At 37.6% G+C, this 15,506-nt stretch overlaps 1 protein-coding gene across 3 annotated transcripts in view; it reads right to left on the bottom strand.

Moving 5' to 3' along the window:
• Nucleotides 1-1,075: 1,075 nt before the first annotated feature.
• bcar3 (BCAR3 adaptor protein, NSP family member) overlaps nucleotides 1,076-15,506 on the bottom strand; it is a 47,766-nt gene continuing 33,335 nt past the window's right edge. For all 3 annotated transcript variants that reach the window (XM_079638756.1, XM_079638757.1, XM_079638758.1), the window contains 9 exons: nucleotides 14,353-14,481; nucleotides 8,284-8,723; nucleotides 6,355-6,455; nucleotides 5,181-5,887; nucleotides 3,991-4,106; nucleotides 3,675-3,846; nucleotides 3,456-3,567; nucleotides 3,166-3,372; nucleotides 1,076-1,942 (listed from right to left, as the gene is read on the bottom strand). In XM_079638756.1, coding sequence (XP_079494882.1) covers nucleotides 1,767-1,942; nucleotides 3,166-3,372; nucleotides 3,456-3,567; nucleotides 3,675-3,846; nucleotides 3,991-4,106; nucleotides 5,181-5,887; nucleotides 6,355-6,455; nucleotides 8,284-8,723; nucleotides 14,353-14,481 — 2,160 coding nt within the window. In that variant the 3' untranslated portion in view covers nucleotides 1,076-1,766. The remainder of the gene's footprint in view (nucleotides 1,943-3,165; nucleotides 3,373-3,455; nucleotides 3,568-3,674; nucleotides 3,847-3,990; nucleotides 4,107-5,180; nucleotides 5,888-6,354; nucleotides 6,456-8,283; nucleotides 8,724-14,352; nucleotides 14,482-15,506) is intronic.

Genomic DNA, 15,506 nt, shown 5'->3' with positions numbered 1-15,506 from the left:
ACTAAAGTCTCGGACAAAAAGCGTTATTGTCTGTATTTGTAGTAATGTTAAACATACCATGATTGAGCTGACACACAAACGGACTTATCATTATTAAATATTAGTCATCGTAGATATTATTTAGCATTATTAGTATTGTCATAAATAAAACAACCCAATTTTAGAGTAAAGTCTCTGACAAAAAGCGATATTGTCTGTATTTGTAGTAATGTTAAACATGTCCTCGTGTACCATGATTGAGCTGACACACAAACTGACTTATTAAATATTAGTCATCATAGGTATTATTTAGCAGCATTATTGGTATTATTATTATTAGTACAACTACTTATACTTATAAAAATTATCATGGATTGTGGACACACACACACACACACACACACACACACACACACACACACACACACACACACACACACACACACTACCGTTCAAAAGTTTTGGGTCAGAAAGGTTTTTTTTATGTTTTAAACCAGACATTTTAGGGTCACCAGGGCTACATTTATTCAAATTTTTCTTTTTTAAATAAATAAAAAATCGTAAGTTATTTTACAATGTAAAATACTATGAGCATGACGCAATGAGCAATTTTGCATTACAATGTAAAATAACTGTGTGTGTGTGTGCATACATATATATACACGCGCATATATGTGTATATATATAATATATATAGATATATATTATTATTTATTTTTTTTCAAATGTAATTTATTCCTGTGATGGCAAAGCTGAATTTTCAGCATCATTTCTCCAGTGTTTCATGATCCTTTAGAAATCATTGTAATATGCTGATTTGATGCTCAAGAGACATTATTTTTATTATTATTATCAGTGTTGAAAACAGTTGTGCTGCTTAATATTTTTGTGGAAACTGTGATTAAAAAAAAAAAATCCCGGGAAACTTTGAATATATAAAGTTCAAAAGAACAGTGTTTATTTGAAATAGAAATCTTTAATTAAAATAAATAAATTATAATGATCTTTTTGGTGACTTTTGATCAATTTAATGCATCCTTGCTTAAAAGAAATCTCACTGACCCCTATATATGAAAACATTTCTGTAACTATTAAAAACCATTCATTAGATATTTATTTAATATTTTTCAGAATATTTCATTTATGGGTGACTATTTACAGGTCAATAATACTTCATACAATATATTACACAAACTAGCCTTCACATGCGTTCACTAATGATTATGTACAATCTTTTCCATGTGGGATTTTTAAACTGATCAACACTGCTTTGACCGATGGGTTTCATGACATTTCTAAAAGTGTACCAGCTTTATTATATCCTGTTCCTTCATAGTGCTGAACATTTGTTTTGACGGTGTAATCTATAATTCCAGTCCTCGTATCCATCACTTCATATGTCAAGTGACTGACCCCATACATGCACCTCATGAAGTGCTCTCTGCCTCCAACTATCTTTATTTCTTAGTGTGTGGATAATGTATTGGCCATTATATTCTACGTACCGTTCCTTCTTTTCTTGAAGGTAAAACTGGTACCTGCCCGTTCACTAGTCATAAGTGTGTAGCACAACACACCTCTGGAAGGTGCATATGGAAGAAAGTAGCTCTCCATAGACAAGTGCCATTTGTGCTCATGAATATGGCTTCCTGCAAGCTGCAGGTGATCTTCTGAAGCTCACGTTATGTTAGAGAACATCCTTTTTAGCTACAGAGTCAGACGACCTTTGACCTGTTTCTGCTCGCTCAGAGAGTCTAATATACTGTACAAAGTGCGTGCCTCATTTTTCAGAGTTCTGTGTGTTTGACTGGAGGCTCAAGTTTTCTGGACAGGGCCGTGAGGATGAGTTTGAATTTGTCGTATCGCTCTGTCTGGTCCACGGCCGCCCCCCTGCTGCCCCAGAGCAGACGCAGCTGGAAATCAGTCCTCAAGATCTCCAACATGTCATCATTAGGTTGGAAGTCTGGAGAGAAAATGAAATATCATTATTAAAGTTGCCATGAAATCAAAATTGACAATTCTTATTATTTTTTACAGAATGTAGTGTTTATTATTAAAAAAAAATTGTACACATTTTCATTTTTTTTATTCATATCCCCTCATGATCTTTAATCAACAATGTTAACCTCCCTTCCCCCTGGAAACGATGTCTGTTCTCTTCATGATGCGTCTCACTAAATATCCTCCACAACTGGCATTCAGATCTGCTGCCATTTAGTAGCAACTCCAAACTTCATACGATCCAGTACAAACCCGAGGATGAAATCAAGTCCCGCCCTATATATATTTTTTCTTTCCAGAAGCAGTTTCTCTTGGATATGGGCATGTTGGACTTTAGTCGTGGCCTAATGGTTGGAGAGTCAGACTGGTAACCTGAAGTTTGTGGGTTCGAGTCTTAATACGGGCAGGAAATGACGGCACATAACCCCCAATCGCTCCCCAGGCACCGCAGCAAACATGTCTGCCCACTGATCCGAGTGTGTGTCCAATGTTTGCAGTGTGTGTGTTCAGTACTCACTGCTCCTAATGTGTATGCACTAACTTAGATGGGTTCCGAGTATGGATTACCATACTTCGCCTTCACATGTCACTTTTAAAAAACATTAATAATATACTATTGTTTACTGTGAATTCATGTTGGTTCATACTTAAGCTAATGTTAATTTATACCATTTGAAATGTTAAAAATGTATTAGTATACTACATACAAAAATTTACCTAAATGAATAAATGCTTTGTATTGTTCATTAATGATACAAATCAAAAAAATGTTTGTTAATTTTCTTTTATTTATTTTAACATTTAGTACAATATAATATGTAATTGTTCTATAAACAACCAGTCTGTACACTGATTTAAGTCTCACAAACCTTAAGTGCACATCACTTTAGAAGTCATGACTAAAGTATTGATGACTTGTTCTGTACGTGAATCATCTTAGCAACTGCTCTGAAAGATTACTTGGACTGATTGAAACTGATCGTGTTGTTTGAGTGTCTTTTTTGAGTGATGCATTTAAAGAACAAGCTATCCTATTCCTTTTAACTTCCTGAGGGAACCCATGATTCAAATGCCAATGTTCTTTTGGATATTAACACAACAGCTCAATGTGTTTTGCTCACCAATTCCCTCAAAGTAAAGCCCCACATGTTCCTCCTGAAACGCCCTGTAATGTCCTTGTCTTACCCTGGAGGATCCGCTGTGCATTGCAGGTGTAGGTGTCCGCATTGCGTGCAACAGCACGAGCTCCTTCCAGATGCCGGAACATGATTTCACAGCCTTGGTCGTTGTTCTCCCAGACGTCCATCTCTTCGAAGGTGACCGCAGGCCTCTCCATCAAGGTGAGCAGCGGCATTAGCAGCGGGACACTGGTATTGCTTAGTGGGATTTCAGCTGGAAAGACAAGAACAAGAGCTTAGATAAAGGTGACCTACTGTATAAAGGGCATTAAACATGCTTTATTGTCAAAAACTCACCACTTCCTTCATAGAGTCCTTTGTAGAATGGTTTCAAAGATTTCTCATAAATAATGGCAGTCTGTGTATATTTTCTCCGCAAGCTAGTCCACGTATGATCCAGTCTGGTGATCTGTTCATACAAGAAAGATCACACAGATTAAAGCTTGTTGACCGCACACAGAGAGGAGAAAAAGTCTAGCGCAAGTCAACCGAAAGTGTTGAAGGAGAGTTGTGTACCTGAGGCATGTCCAGTGCTTTCATTATGGAGGAAAAGGCATAAAGATCTCCCATCGAGTCTTTGAGCTCTAGAGCGACCAGAATGATCCTGTTTAGGGTGGCTGCTCGCTCCTCCAGACTTCCTGTACACCCCAGGATATCCACAGCAACTCCAATCGCCATGGTGTTATGCCTGTTTGAGAAGAACCAGCCATGCATGTTAAATGTGTGGCCTATGTAAGACGTTGAAGAGTTAATATTTCTCTGAAAGAGTTGTACTCCTTATATATCATCAGAAATCTGCTTTATAGATCACGTGTTAACAGCATCCGTTTACCTTTCCATGAGGTCCTGCCGCAGTTGTCTCCCATGAGGAAGCGTCACCAGCTCCAGCCCAGAGGTCACGCTCATTTGACCTTTCAGCTCCTCAGAAACATTCAGGATCCTGGCAACCTGCAGCATACACACATTTGCATCAAAGGTAGTAACATCCAGAGTGGAAAGTATTGCAGAAGCTGATCTGTGATTGTGAAGGGTTTCTAAATTTGTGTTGTGAGTGGATGTTTTTTCGTCCGTAACATTGGTCCTGTGACTGACATAATCTGCCAGTTTAAGATTTCATTCCCAAATACACAGACAACAATCTGGAGCCTCTTTCAGAAGCAGTAAGAAATGTGGAGTCACATGTATAAAAGGCTTTTTAATTGGATTCATCTACATTTAGCCCTGGCACTGTGTGGTCTTGTCCTCTGGTTGGCCGGAAGAACCAGTCTTCATCCAGAAGAATAGACTAACTCGCATAACCAGAGTATAATTACAGAGCAGTCGGTCATGATTCAGCAAGTAGGTGTGGATGACTATCCCTAATTCTGTGTCATTTCATGTCTTCTGTTGTTGTTTCATTTTCATTTTTGTATTCCTCTCCCTTCAATTTTTTTAAAAATCGAAACCCATCAAATAAACAATTTGTGATAAATTTATATACTTTTGACATTTAGGTTGAATTACCAGTAACCGTTTCCTAAAACAATGAATGGTTATTACAAATTGAGGTCAAATATGTCAACACTGGTTAATCCATTAGGTATCATGAACTATACATTTAAAACCTTTGTAAATGTTATGTTATTTTCTACATACTTACACATTTTTAACGTTTCAAGTTGTATTCGTTTACATGTATTATGAACAAACATAAATTAATAATGAGCAATGTGTATTTTAGTGCTGTCAAATTGATTAATCACATCTAACATAAAAGTTTGTGTTTATATAATATATGTGTGTACATATTATATATCCATATACAGTATGCACACATATTATGTTAGATACGATTAATCACAATTAATCGATTTGACAGTACTGGTATTTTATAAATTAACAATCTAGATTAATAAATGCTATTAACTTTTGTTTCATTGTTTATTCAGGACACATAATGTATTAAATAATGTTGACGATTTGAAAAGAATAAATATTCATTTAGATTTTATGTTGACTTCAAAGACTCCTAGTTAATATTACCTGGCAGTCTGCTTCCAGGATGTGTTTGGCGATGGTCTTTGGATCCTGACTGATGAACAACTCTTTGGCTTTCTTCAGCACTGTCATCTCCAATGGTTTGTTCTCCACTGGTAGAAGCCGGAAGTTGACGTCACCAGGTTTGAATGCGGATTCAGTTTCAAACACAGGTCTTTGGAAACCTTTCTTGCCATTCTCTTCTTCATCCACATCCTCCTCACTGTCGTGTTCCAGGGCCTCAATGGCGTTATGGTAGGAGCTACGATCTAGTTTAATGCTGCCATCACTTCTCCTTAACTCCTCCTCAGACTTTAACCTCTCCACATAGCTGTTAGCATGTGAGCTATTCATCTTTTCCCAATCAGCAGGGCTGCATGGACTCAGCTCACAGTAGCTTACTTCCGGACTCGATGAGCTACCCGACTGCTGCCGTCGCTGTTTGTGGGGCTTTACCGGGGGGACTGGTGGGGTGAGGGTCTTCAGGCCTGGCGGGCAGCATACTCTCATAGTGGGAACCTTGCTGGGTTTAGGCGGCGGTTTGGGACACAGCTGGCTGTCAGATCCACGAATGGCCTCTCCAGGCAGGGTGTCGAAGCCCATTCTGCGTGGCACTGTGGGACTCAGAGCTGGCTCACTTCCTGTTCGGAAAACTGGGGATTTGGGGCATGGCTGGTGCTCCATATGCCGAACCTGAGCCTGGGGTCTACAGCCTGAAAGCAAAGGGATTCATTCAAATCCATGATATCACTTTTTCTTCTATGTATTTATTTATTAAAATAGACCGATGGACTTTTTTTGTGTAAATTTTCTTTTTTTGGCATTCTGCACGGCAATGCAGATTCAGCACTCTGGATTCTGACATGGACAGCAAAGCTGCGTTTTGCGCATAACCATATTTATTCCACTGACACAGGCATAAATTATCTCCACATTCTTCTCCACAAAACATTTTATTTTGCATTTCAATCCCACGTCTCATTTCACACATTTAACGGTCAGTAACAGAAAGTGAATTTCAAAGGCGATATCGTCAGCTTGACTTTGAGAATCACTTTCTCTTTGGCACAAAGTGAATGTGAGAAAGATGACTGGTTTTCAGGGCTGTCAGACGTGCATATCAGCGGCGGGCTGGAGGCGTGACGGGTATCAAGGAGGATGAGAGCTGACAGGCACTCACCGATAGGAAGGAAGCTCTCCGACTGATGGGTCTTCAGTGGCCGTCTCCTCTCCTGAACGTGGTTCAGACATGCTGGTTGACTCCCACATTTATCTTTGTTGCTGTGAAGGAGAAAGACAGGTCACTTAAAGTCTTCTCTACCAATCTTTTAGAGTAAGGTGACGAAGTTGACACCACTTTTAATTGACTTTTTAAAGGTTCTGTGGTGTGATATTAATTTTTAAAGTACAAATTCCATGCAGTCTCTGAAGTAATGTGAGGTCATGCAACCTGCACAATCATTTTAATACCATTTTTAAATTGATGCGGTTGTAAGCTATTTTGACACATTGTTTCCAAAAGTTAGGACTCCCATATGCTGAATCTGCACAAATAAGTAAAACTTTCACTTATTTAATGCTTATTAGTGCTTGAAATCTCTTTATATTAATGTGAAGATGTCACACACTGCAGGACTGAATTAATGAACATATGAATATTTCCATATACATAATACAAATGGCTTGAAAAATGCCTTTTTTACTTCCTGTTGGGGTGCTTATGAGCAAAACTGTCAAGGATTTCCAAGAGATTGTCATCATCATACCACAAGACCCAATAATTGCTGACAAAATTATATACATTTTATTGTATAGATTTGAGGGTAGCTTGTAAAATCGACTAATTTTTCAGAGTAGACCCCAATTATATAATGCACATATGATTAAATTGTATTCTAGTATTGTTTATTTGTGATAAACAAATAATGTAATGTCTTTTGTAATTCATGATGAGGGCAGTCAAACCACAGAATTTCCTTTAACCTGAAATTGTTTAATTAAAAAGACTGAAACAAAATTTAAATCACATGACCTAAATTGGTAACGCTTTACAATAAGGTTCCATTTGTTAACATTAGTTTAAGTACATTAGTTAAAATGAACCAATGGCGAAAAATAATTCTAAAGCATTTACCGGTAATCATAATTAATGTTAATTTATAATTTCAAACTCTAATTATACATTAATTAATATAATCTATTCATTATTTAACAAACCTGAGCTGACATGCACAACTAAAAATAAAGGGTTATATTTTATTAACTAACGTTAACAAAGATGAATAAATATTGTAATAAATGCATTGTTAACTGTTGGTTAAATTTAGTTAATGCGTTAACTAATATTTACTAATGGGACCACTACATATGTATGTTTTATTGTCTAGCCAAGTGTTGGAAATATGAAAGGAACTAATTGTTGGTCTCTTTTTTTTGGACAGCTAAATTACATGCATTATACTTCTTCTTTTTTTTTTCCTAAATCAAGCGTAGCGTCAGTTCTGACAGGTTTCGTTAGTCAAGCTCGCATCAGCTGATTCACGTCTACCTATAGGAATACGACACCTATCACTGTATACACATATAAGCTCCTTCAGTATTATCAGCAGCTGTCGCGTTTCTCAGGAGCTCATTACCCTCCTCCATCCCCAGCTCCCCCTCTCATCAGTCAGGATTTGGCATTCTCATTCCCCTTGAATAAATTCTCGAATTATGCTGTACTTTAAAATCTTGAATGAATGATATCTGCAATACATTCATGTTGGTTCTGTTCTGTTTACCCTAAGGGGGGTTATTGCTGCTCTTATCCATGCTAGGCTGCATGGATGCACAGGGAGTTCTCGCCCAGAACAGAACCATACCGCCAATCCAAACTGTATGCTAATTGTCAATCGTATTTGACGATAGTTGTCCTGACAGAAATAGAGATTCTGAAAAGGCCAAACCAAACCGTTTAAGAACTAGAATCTATAATTAGTCAATCCTATTATGACTAAAATGAATTACCCTCTCTTATTTCCTCACGTTTCCTCGCAGAGTATTTCTTCTTGGCGGTAAAGTGTGGCGATGAATAATAGTGGAAAGGGCCATATGATTGTGTTTCTCTCACCTGAGGAGGTTCCCACGGCTGAGGGTGTGATCCTGGGTGTGTCCGTTCATGATATTCAGACTCAACCGTTTAGAAGTCAGGCTCTTTCTCTCGGAGTATCCCGCCTCTACACGTATACATCCAACTCCATATTTCTCCTCCAGGCATCTCAGAGGCAGAGCTCTGTTGATTGGCTGAAAGATAATCGCCACGACAACCTCCGATACCGGCTCCCGGTTGCCCACATAGTATCGCACTAACGCCGGGACACTGTCAAATCCCTCCTTCTCGAACAGGAACTGGATGCGTGAGTAGGCCTCATTCATGGCTACTACTCGTTTGTTGATTTTGAAGTGTTGGGGAGTGTTCTTCCACTGGCAGGTGAGGACATAGTTTCCCGGGCTGGACAGCGAGTCTCGGATCAGAAAGTCTCCATCACGCTGGACCAGGTTTTCAGCCACCTTCAATTCAAACACACACACACACAATATTCATTGTTTTTGAGGTAGCTTTTTTCTCTTTCTTTCATACTGTGTTTTCCTGCCTCCCTTAGTTTCAAGTATTTTGCATGTTGGATCTTGGCCTAAACATTAGGTTGTGGTGCTAAATCTGCTAATGCAGAATGAAGAAGCTCAAACATTGGAGAAAACATTTTTAAGGTAGAGATGCTTTTCTTCTCATTTATTTATTTATTTATTTATTTATTTATTATTACAGGGACAGTGCATATTAATAAACATTTCTGCCAATATGCCAGAATTAGCCAGAAGGCTATTTTTCATCTGCAGTCCCCGGACAGATGTTAAAAGTCACCCTAAAGGAGAATAAAATTACATATAAAAAAAATATATAAAAAATTTGTACAATACATTTAGTAAGAAATCGAAATACAGCAAACCAACAATCAAACAAACATCTGACAAAGACATAACATATACACACACACAAGGCAAGAAGCCAGCAATGGATAGAGCACATATAGAAATGTGTTAATGTTGACAGCTCTGAAATTCAAGAAGCCATTTCTTTAAATGGTTCTTAAATGTACAATATGTATTTTGATTTCTGATGATTAAAGGAATGCGGTTCCATTCAGTAGCAGCTCGAACAGAAAAAGAAGTATGACCAAATACACTTTTTCTAAAGGGAATGACACAATCTCCCCTCGCTGCACCTCTGGTTCTGCTATGATCAGCTGTACGGATGTTAACAAACTGGTGGAGTGGAGGGGATGATAAACCATGAATAATTTTGTATAGAAGACATAGATTTGAGTATTTGACCATGTTTTCCCAGCTGAGTAATCTATGTTTTAGTAATAATGGACAATGGTGAGAAGTAATTGATCTCTTATCCAAAATTTTAACTGATCGTTTATAAAGTGACTGCAGGGGTTTCAGTGACGTAACACCAGCTTGTGACCAGATGGGTAAACAGTAAGTGATATGTGATAAGATCATAGAGTGCACGTACATTTTTGCTGCCTGTGTGGACATTTGATGGCGAATGTGTCTAAAATTCATGAGGTTAAATTTGATGCGATTACAGACCCTTTTTACATGCGATGTAAACGACAATTTTGAATCAATCAAAACCCCCAGATATTTGTATTCTGACACGATCTGCAGCCTTTCCCCAGAAACCATAATATCTGGCTCAACACTAAAGTTTTTGTGGGACTTTGTGAAAAACATTGCTACTGTTTTTGATGTATTCAGCTGCAGGCAGGATTGTTTCAACCAAGCTGTAATGTTATCCATGGATTTAGTGAGCTTCTCACCCACTTGAGAGATATTCTTACCATGAACATAGACTACAGTGTCATCAGCATACATCTGCATAGAGACATCAGAACAGACGGACGGAAGGTCATTTATATAAAGTGAGAACAATAGAGGCCCTAAAATAGATCCTTGAGGAAGACCGGTGGACAGACTAAGAGCGGCTGATTTAAAAGACTGGACTCTAACAAGTTGGAGACGGTCAGTGAGGTAAGACTCAATCCATTTAAGCGCATCCGAGGAAAAGTTATAACTGCATAATTTTGCCAGCAAAATGGAATAATTAACAGTGTCAAAAGCCTTGCGGAGATCCAGGAACACCGCACCAACAACCCCACCTCATAAATTCGTATGTAGCTTTGTGCTTATGATATTCTGTCTAATCAGATTATGTATACATCCTCAGTAAACATTACAGAACTAATTTTATGACAGTGATACATGGCATGACCTAGATATGGTTCACTGGTGCATTCAAGCAGTTTAGACAATGATGGACTACCTCTCCAAACTGAACGTTAGAAAGCCATTTGGAATATTAATTAATCAGTATGTAAATCACTCAAAATCAGTGTAGAATAATTCCCGGCCATAAAAAAAAGTCGCTGTTTGGATTTAAAATCGGCAAATGCTTAAGAGTCTATCATTGGATTGTTATTGCTGTGATTATTATGTTTCTAGCATGTTATATGTTTGGCAACAGTTCTTCTAACCCTAATTGACAAGATCTCAAAAATCGATGTGATGTAAATAACACCACAACATTTATTTCCATCAAGAGGTGCATCATTTTTTGTTCAAGATCTTGTATTGACAATGCAAGAGTCCAGCACTCTGTAAAGTCTCCTCCTGCACATCCCAAAGACTTTTTAAAGAATTGAAGGTCTGAACTCAGAGGTGCCAATTCATGTGTGAAAATGATTCTTCATGCTGAGCTCCCTCCCAACCACTTTTTCACAATTGAGCTGATGCATCTTGACATTGTGATGCTGGAATATGGTCATGATGTGTCTTTATACATGGTTGTTTAAGAAACGAAAAGCTACACACTCATTCAATTAGGGTTAGAATAACTGTTGCCAAACATGTAACATGCTAGAAACAATAATCACAGCAATAATTATAGACTCTTAAGGTCATTGCACACTTGCAGTCCGAAATTTTCGTATGCGTTTTTTCGTATTCGTGATTTGGTGGCTCTGAATTGTCCAAGCACCATTCAAACACCATTCAAACTGCTTGTTACGGATGCAAAAAACGCAGAAAATCGAACCCGTTTTGATTTTTTTTTTATGACGGACGAAAGTTTCGGAGGCAGTGGTGTGATTGACATAATGCGAGGTTGTATTTATTTTTTTACGTGCGAAAATTTCGGATGCGAATTTCGGACTCAGTGTGCAATGGCCTTTAAGCATATGCTTATTTAAGACCAAACAGTGACGACTTCTCTTTTTGTGTGTGTGTGTGTGTGTGTGTGTGTGTCTGTGTGTCTGTGTGTGTCTGTGTGCGCATCCTTATTCATTATAATATATCCTTATGCCTTTAGTTTATTAGTTTATATTAGATTAGATTAGATTTATGTAAGTTTATATGTCATTGTTTCATATTACTTCCCAGAATGTCTTCATGAGGAGATCAAACACTAATAAATCAATGTTAGCATGTGTGTTTGGAGCAATGGATCAGCAGTGGCACCAGGAAAAGAGTCATTAAGTCTGATTAGAATCGCTGAGTGTGTTCACTGTTCATGGTTGTGCTAAACAGCTTTTCTCAGACCTGTCTAATGGTATAAAACAGCAGCTAAAAAGTTTATAATTCACTGAACTGAAATGCTCAGATAGTTATGTCTGTGCATTTTGTTTGTTCAAGTTTGATTGTGGTAGTTTCACAGGTTGCTGCCTACATTGTCATCTATAATTAATAAGTCTTCATCTTTTACCATTCATCATGTTTTCCCCCCACAGTGATAGAACACTGCCGGGAATTTACATTTTGAAATCAACCACAGGCCATTTCACAACATTGGCGCGTCTTTCCTTTTCCCTTGTCTGTAGTTTGTTTGTTTAACTTCAGCCGAACAGGTCCGACTCGTCCCGCTGAAAGACACTGCAGCCCACATGCTGTCAGAGGGAAATGCTTGATCGCAGGGTGTGTAGTGATCCGAGGACCACTCAAAAGAACAAATGAATACATGTCTACAGACTCACTGCTGATTCCTGTTAACAGTGATGGGTAATGTACAGTAAGTGTAGAGAATTAATTAACGATCAATTATCACAAACATGCATCATATTTTAGGGGAACCTTTTGTGATGCATGTAGTTATATTTATGAATATTTAGACCGTCTAATCCATTTATATATTTCAAAGTGTCTCTTTAAGTGGCCTCTTTTTCCTAAATATCCATATATATTATTTACATATAATTTTTTTCTACGTGTGAATCCGATAAATTGTATTCTAAGGTCATTTATAAGGTATGTTGAGCCCTGATGAATGAGAATGTCCCATTGTGACTGGTATATTTGTGGTGTAAGCAGCAGTAGCTGGACGCTGGTAGTTCTGATCATATGACGCCGTTAAATAAATACACCTCAGGTCAAATAGCAGTCATGATTCATCACTATATTAACACACTGCTCTGCAACAATTGTTGATGGATGGGTTGTCAGTTTCAGGGACATATCCTGCAAAGGAGCATGGGAAAGAGGAGCCAGGGTACATGGTTTTCATACGAGCGGATCTGTAGCTGTCAGCACTGGGATGTCTGTCGCAATGAGAAACTGTTGATGGCTGTTTTTGAATATAGCTTAGTGTTAACGAACTGTCCAAAATATAGTGTTTAAAAGGATAGATCACCTTAAAAAAATCAATTGTTCCAAACCGGTATGAGTTTATTTCTTCTGTTGAACACAAAAGACGATGTTTTTAATCAGACAGCTGGCGGCACCCATTGAGTTTTTTCCCTACTATGGAAGTCAATGGGTACCGACAACTGTTTGATTACCAACATCCTTTAAAATATATATTTTTGTGTTCAACAGAAGAAAGAAACTCGTACAGGGTTGAGAAAACTTGAGTGTGACTAAATGATGACAACATTTTCATTTTTGGTTGGACTATCCCTTTAAGCACTGTGCAATGTACTTTCATTAGAGGAATTGGTAGTTTTGCTGTTTGTCAAGCTGATCTAAGATCTTGTGGAGCTGACTACACTCTAGCATACAGTCCAGACTGCAGATTTTGTGTTTTGTTTCAAAGAAATCTTTTGTTTTCCTTGATCCAAGTCTGGGTGTGAATGTGGCTTTTCCTGTTCTGTTCTGTGTTGTTTGGCACCTCTAAACCAGTTTAAAACCAGTATTGATCAACCAGCTGTACTACTGATGACTACTGCTCTCTGCTCCAGATTTGTCAAAGCATTTCACAAGTTAGAAGCATACATTTTGAGTGTATATTTGTATCCCTTAAATATATCTGTTTAAAAGTGTTTTTTTTATACTTCCACCATCTAATCATCAATATGCAATTTCACATATCTAGAAAGCTGAAGCCAAGCAAGTAAAATTGCACGTAAAGGTTAAATAAACATTTTAGAAGGTCAGACACTATTTATAGGTTATTATTTTGCACAACATACCTATCAGGTAATTCTGTATCTGCATGTTTCATCATTTTTGACCTTAGCAAGAGCTTTATAATAAGTACAATAATTAAAAGTGGCAAAAAAGTACTGTAGCATTACCATGACTTAAATATTGTAATTTGATAACACCATGTTTTTGGACATCAATTCTGCTAATACTAGTATTCTTTGAAATACCATGCAAAAACCAAGGTACAGTACATGCATAAGGTAAACATTCAGTACCATGATTTATATCCAAGAATCATGATACCAGATGTTGCATCACAGTACCGTGGTACTTCCACAGTACTTTTTGTAAATTTAACAAGTTAGCATTAAGAACATCTAATGCAAGTCATTTCCTTGGTGTATTTATTACCTTAATCAAGTCTTTATAGGCTCTAGCTGGAGCAAACATGGCCACATGTCTTCATTTCATTATCTTTTTATACAAAGAAAGTGAATGTTTGAGTGCCAGATACAGGCATGACTTCAGCTATGCTGTTGACAGCAGAAAGATCACTGCTGTCTGCCAGATTCAACTTCCAAACAATATTTCAGAGACATTGTAACTGTACACATATATATTTTAAATCACAGAAACAGCTACTCACCACAGAGTGCCTAATAATACAAAGATATCTGATAATGATCACCCACCCCTCCTCCTCTTAAAGCTGTACCTGTCTAGGGATGGCTCCATGATACCAGGCATGGCTCCGTGGTTCCTCACTGCTTAGTTTCAGTTCTTCCTCTAGTTCTCTTCGAAGCTTCTCCGGTGGTCCATCCATGATGTACTTGTCCCTTGAAAACTGCACATAGATGGGAACAGAAGAGTATGTCAGAGCCATGGTGGTCCTACGGTAGATGGTATGCTTGTCTCTCTGATGGTGTAGTCTTTTATTTGTCTCCACTCTTTTTTTTTTTTTTTATCCTCCTCCCTACTTTTTGCTATGTGACTCTGAGTATCTGATTGGCTGATGGATCCGTTGCTTCCTGAGCTGATCTGTTTACTGTGACGCCCAAGCCCCTCCCTCTTCCTGTCTGTCTCCGCCTCCAGAATCCGCAGGGCAAACCGTACCTTTACCTGCACACACCCCCACTGCTCTGAATCATCATGGAAATAAACGTTTGTTGGAAAGCTGTGGATTTCACAATTTAGGAATTTGAGAATTGTTTTTTTCACAAAGCTGCTTAAAAGTAATTACTTTAGAGTTTAGGTTAACAAACAGACTGATTAGTAATTTTATGTGAAACATGAGCTTTGATTAGAACTAATAGTTTGCACTAATGCCATAAATCTACTTACTTGGTAAAGCATAGTTCATTATCTTTCCAGTCAAGGTCGATTCATTCTTACTTTCACTGTCTCGATAACATAACTCAGTCATGTGACCTGACTGTAATATAATTTTAAAACAATTGCCACAAATATCACTTTATACTCTCATGTGTTTCAACATTGATTCCTAGCTAAGCACTGACAACATAGACCGATTATGCAATTTTAATACTCCGTCGTGTCTTAACAAACATCACATGCCACTGTTGTTTATCAATAAAGTATGAGTTGTATTAATGCTCTCCTGTGGCCAAATTACTCTGGCTGTGTTTGGAATGGTATATTAGTGTACTGCACATCTAATGCATTATGAATGGACATTAACAATGAATGAATATTAGTATATTTATAAATGATATTATATAACCTATATTACTATATTAATAAAAGCTGAAGAACATCCATTGTTAGTTTATGAAACCTAATGCATTAATGTTAACAAATTATTTTTAAATGGTATAGATAATTTGCTTGCAAGATACGTAGTGCTTTAAC

The sequence above is a fragment of the Phoxinus phoxinus genome (assembly GCF_949152265.1).
Source record: "Phoxinus phoxinus genome assembly, chromosome: 15".
Lineage (NCBI taxonomy): Eukaryota > Metazoa > Chordata > Actinopteri > Cypriniformes > Leuciscidae > Phoxinus > Phoxinus phoxinus.
Note: the sequence above shows the minus strand (reverse complement) of the source record. Positions and strands in the feature narration are given on the sequence as shown.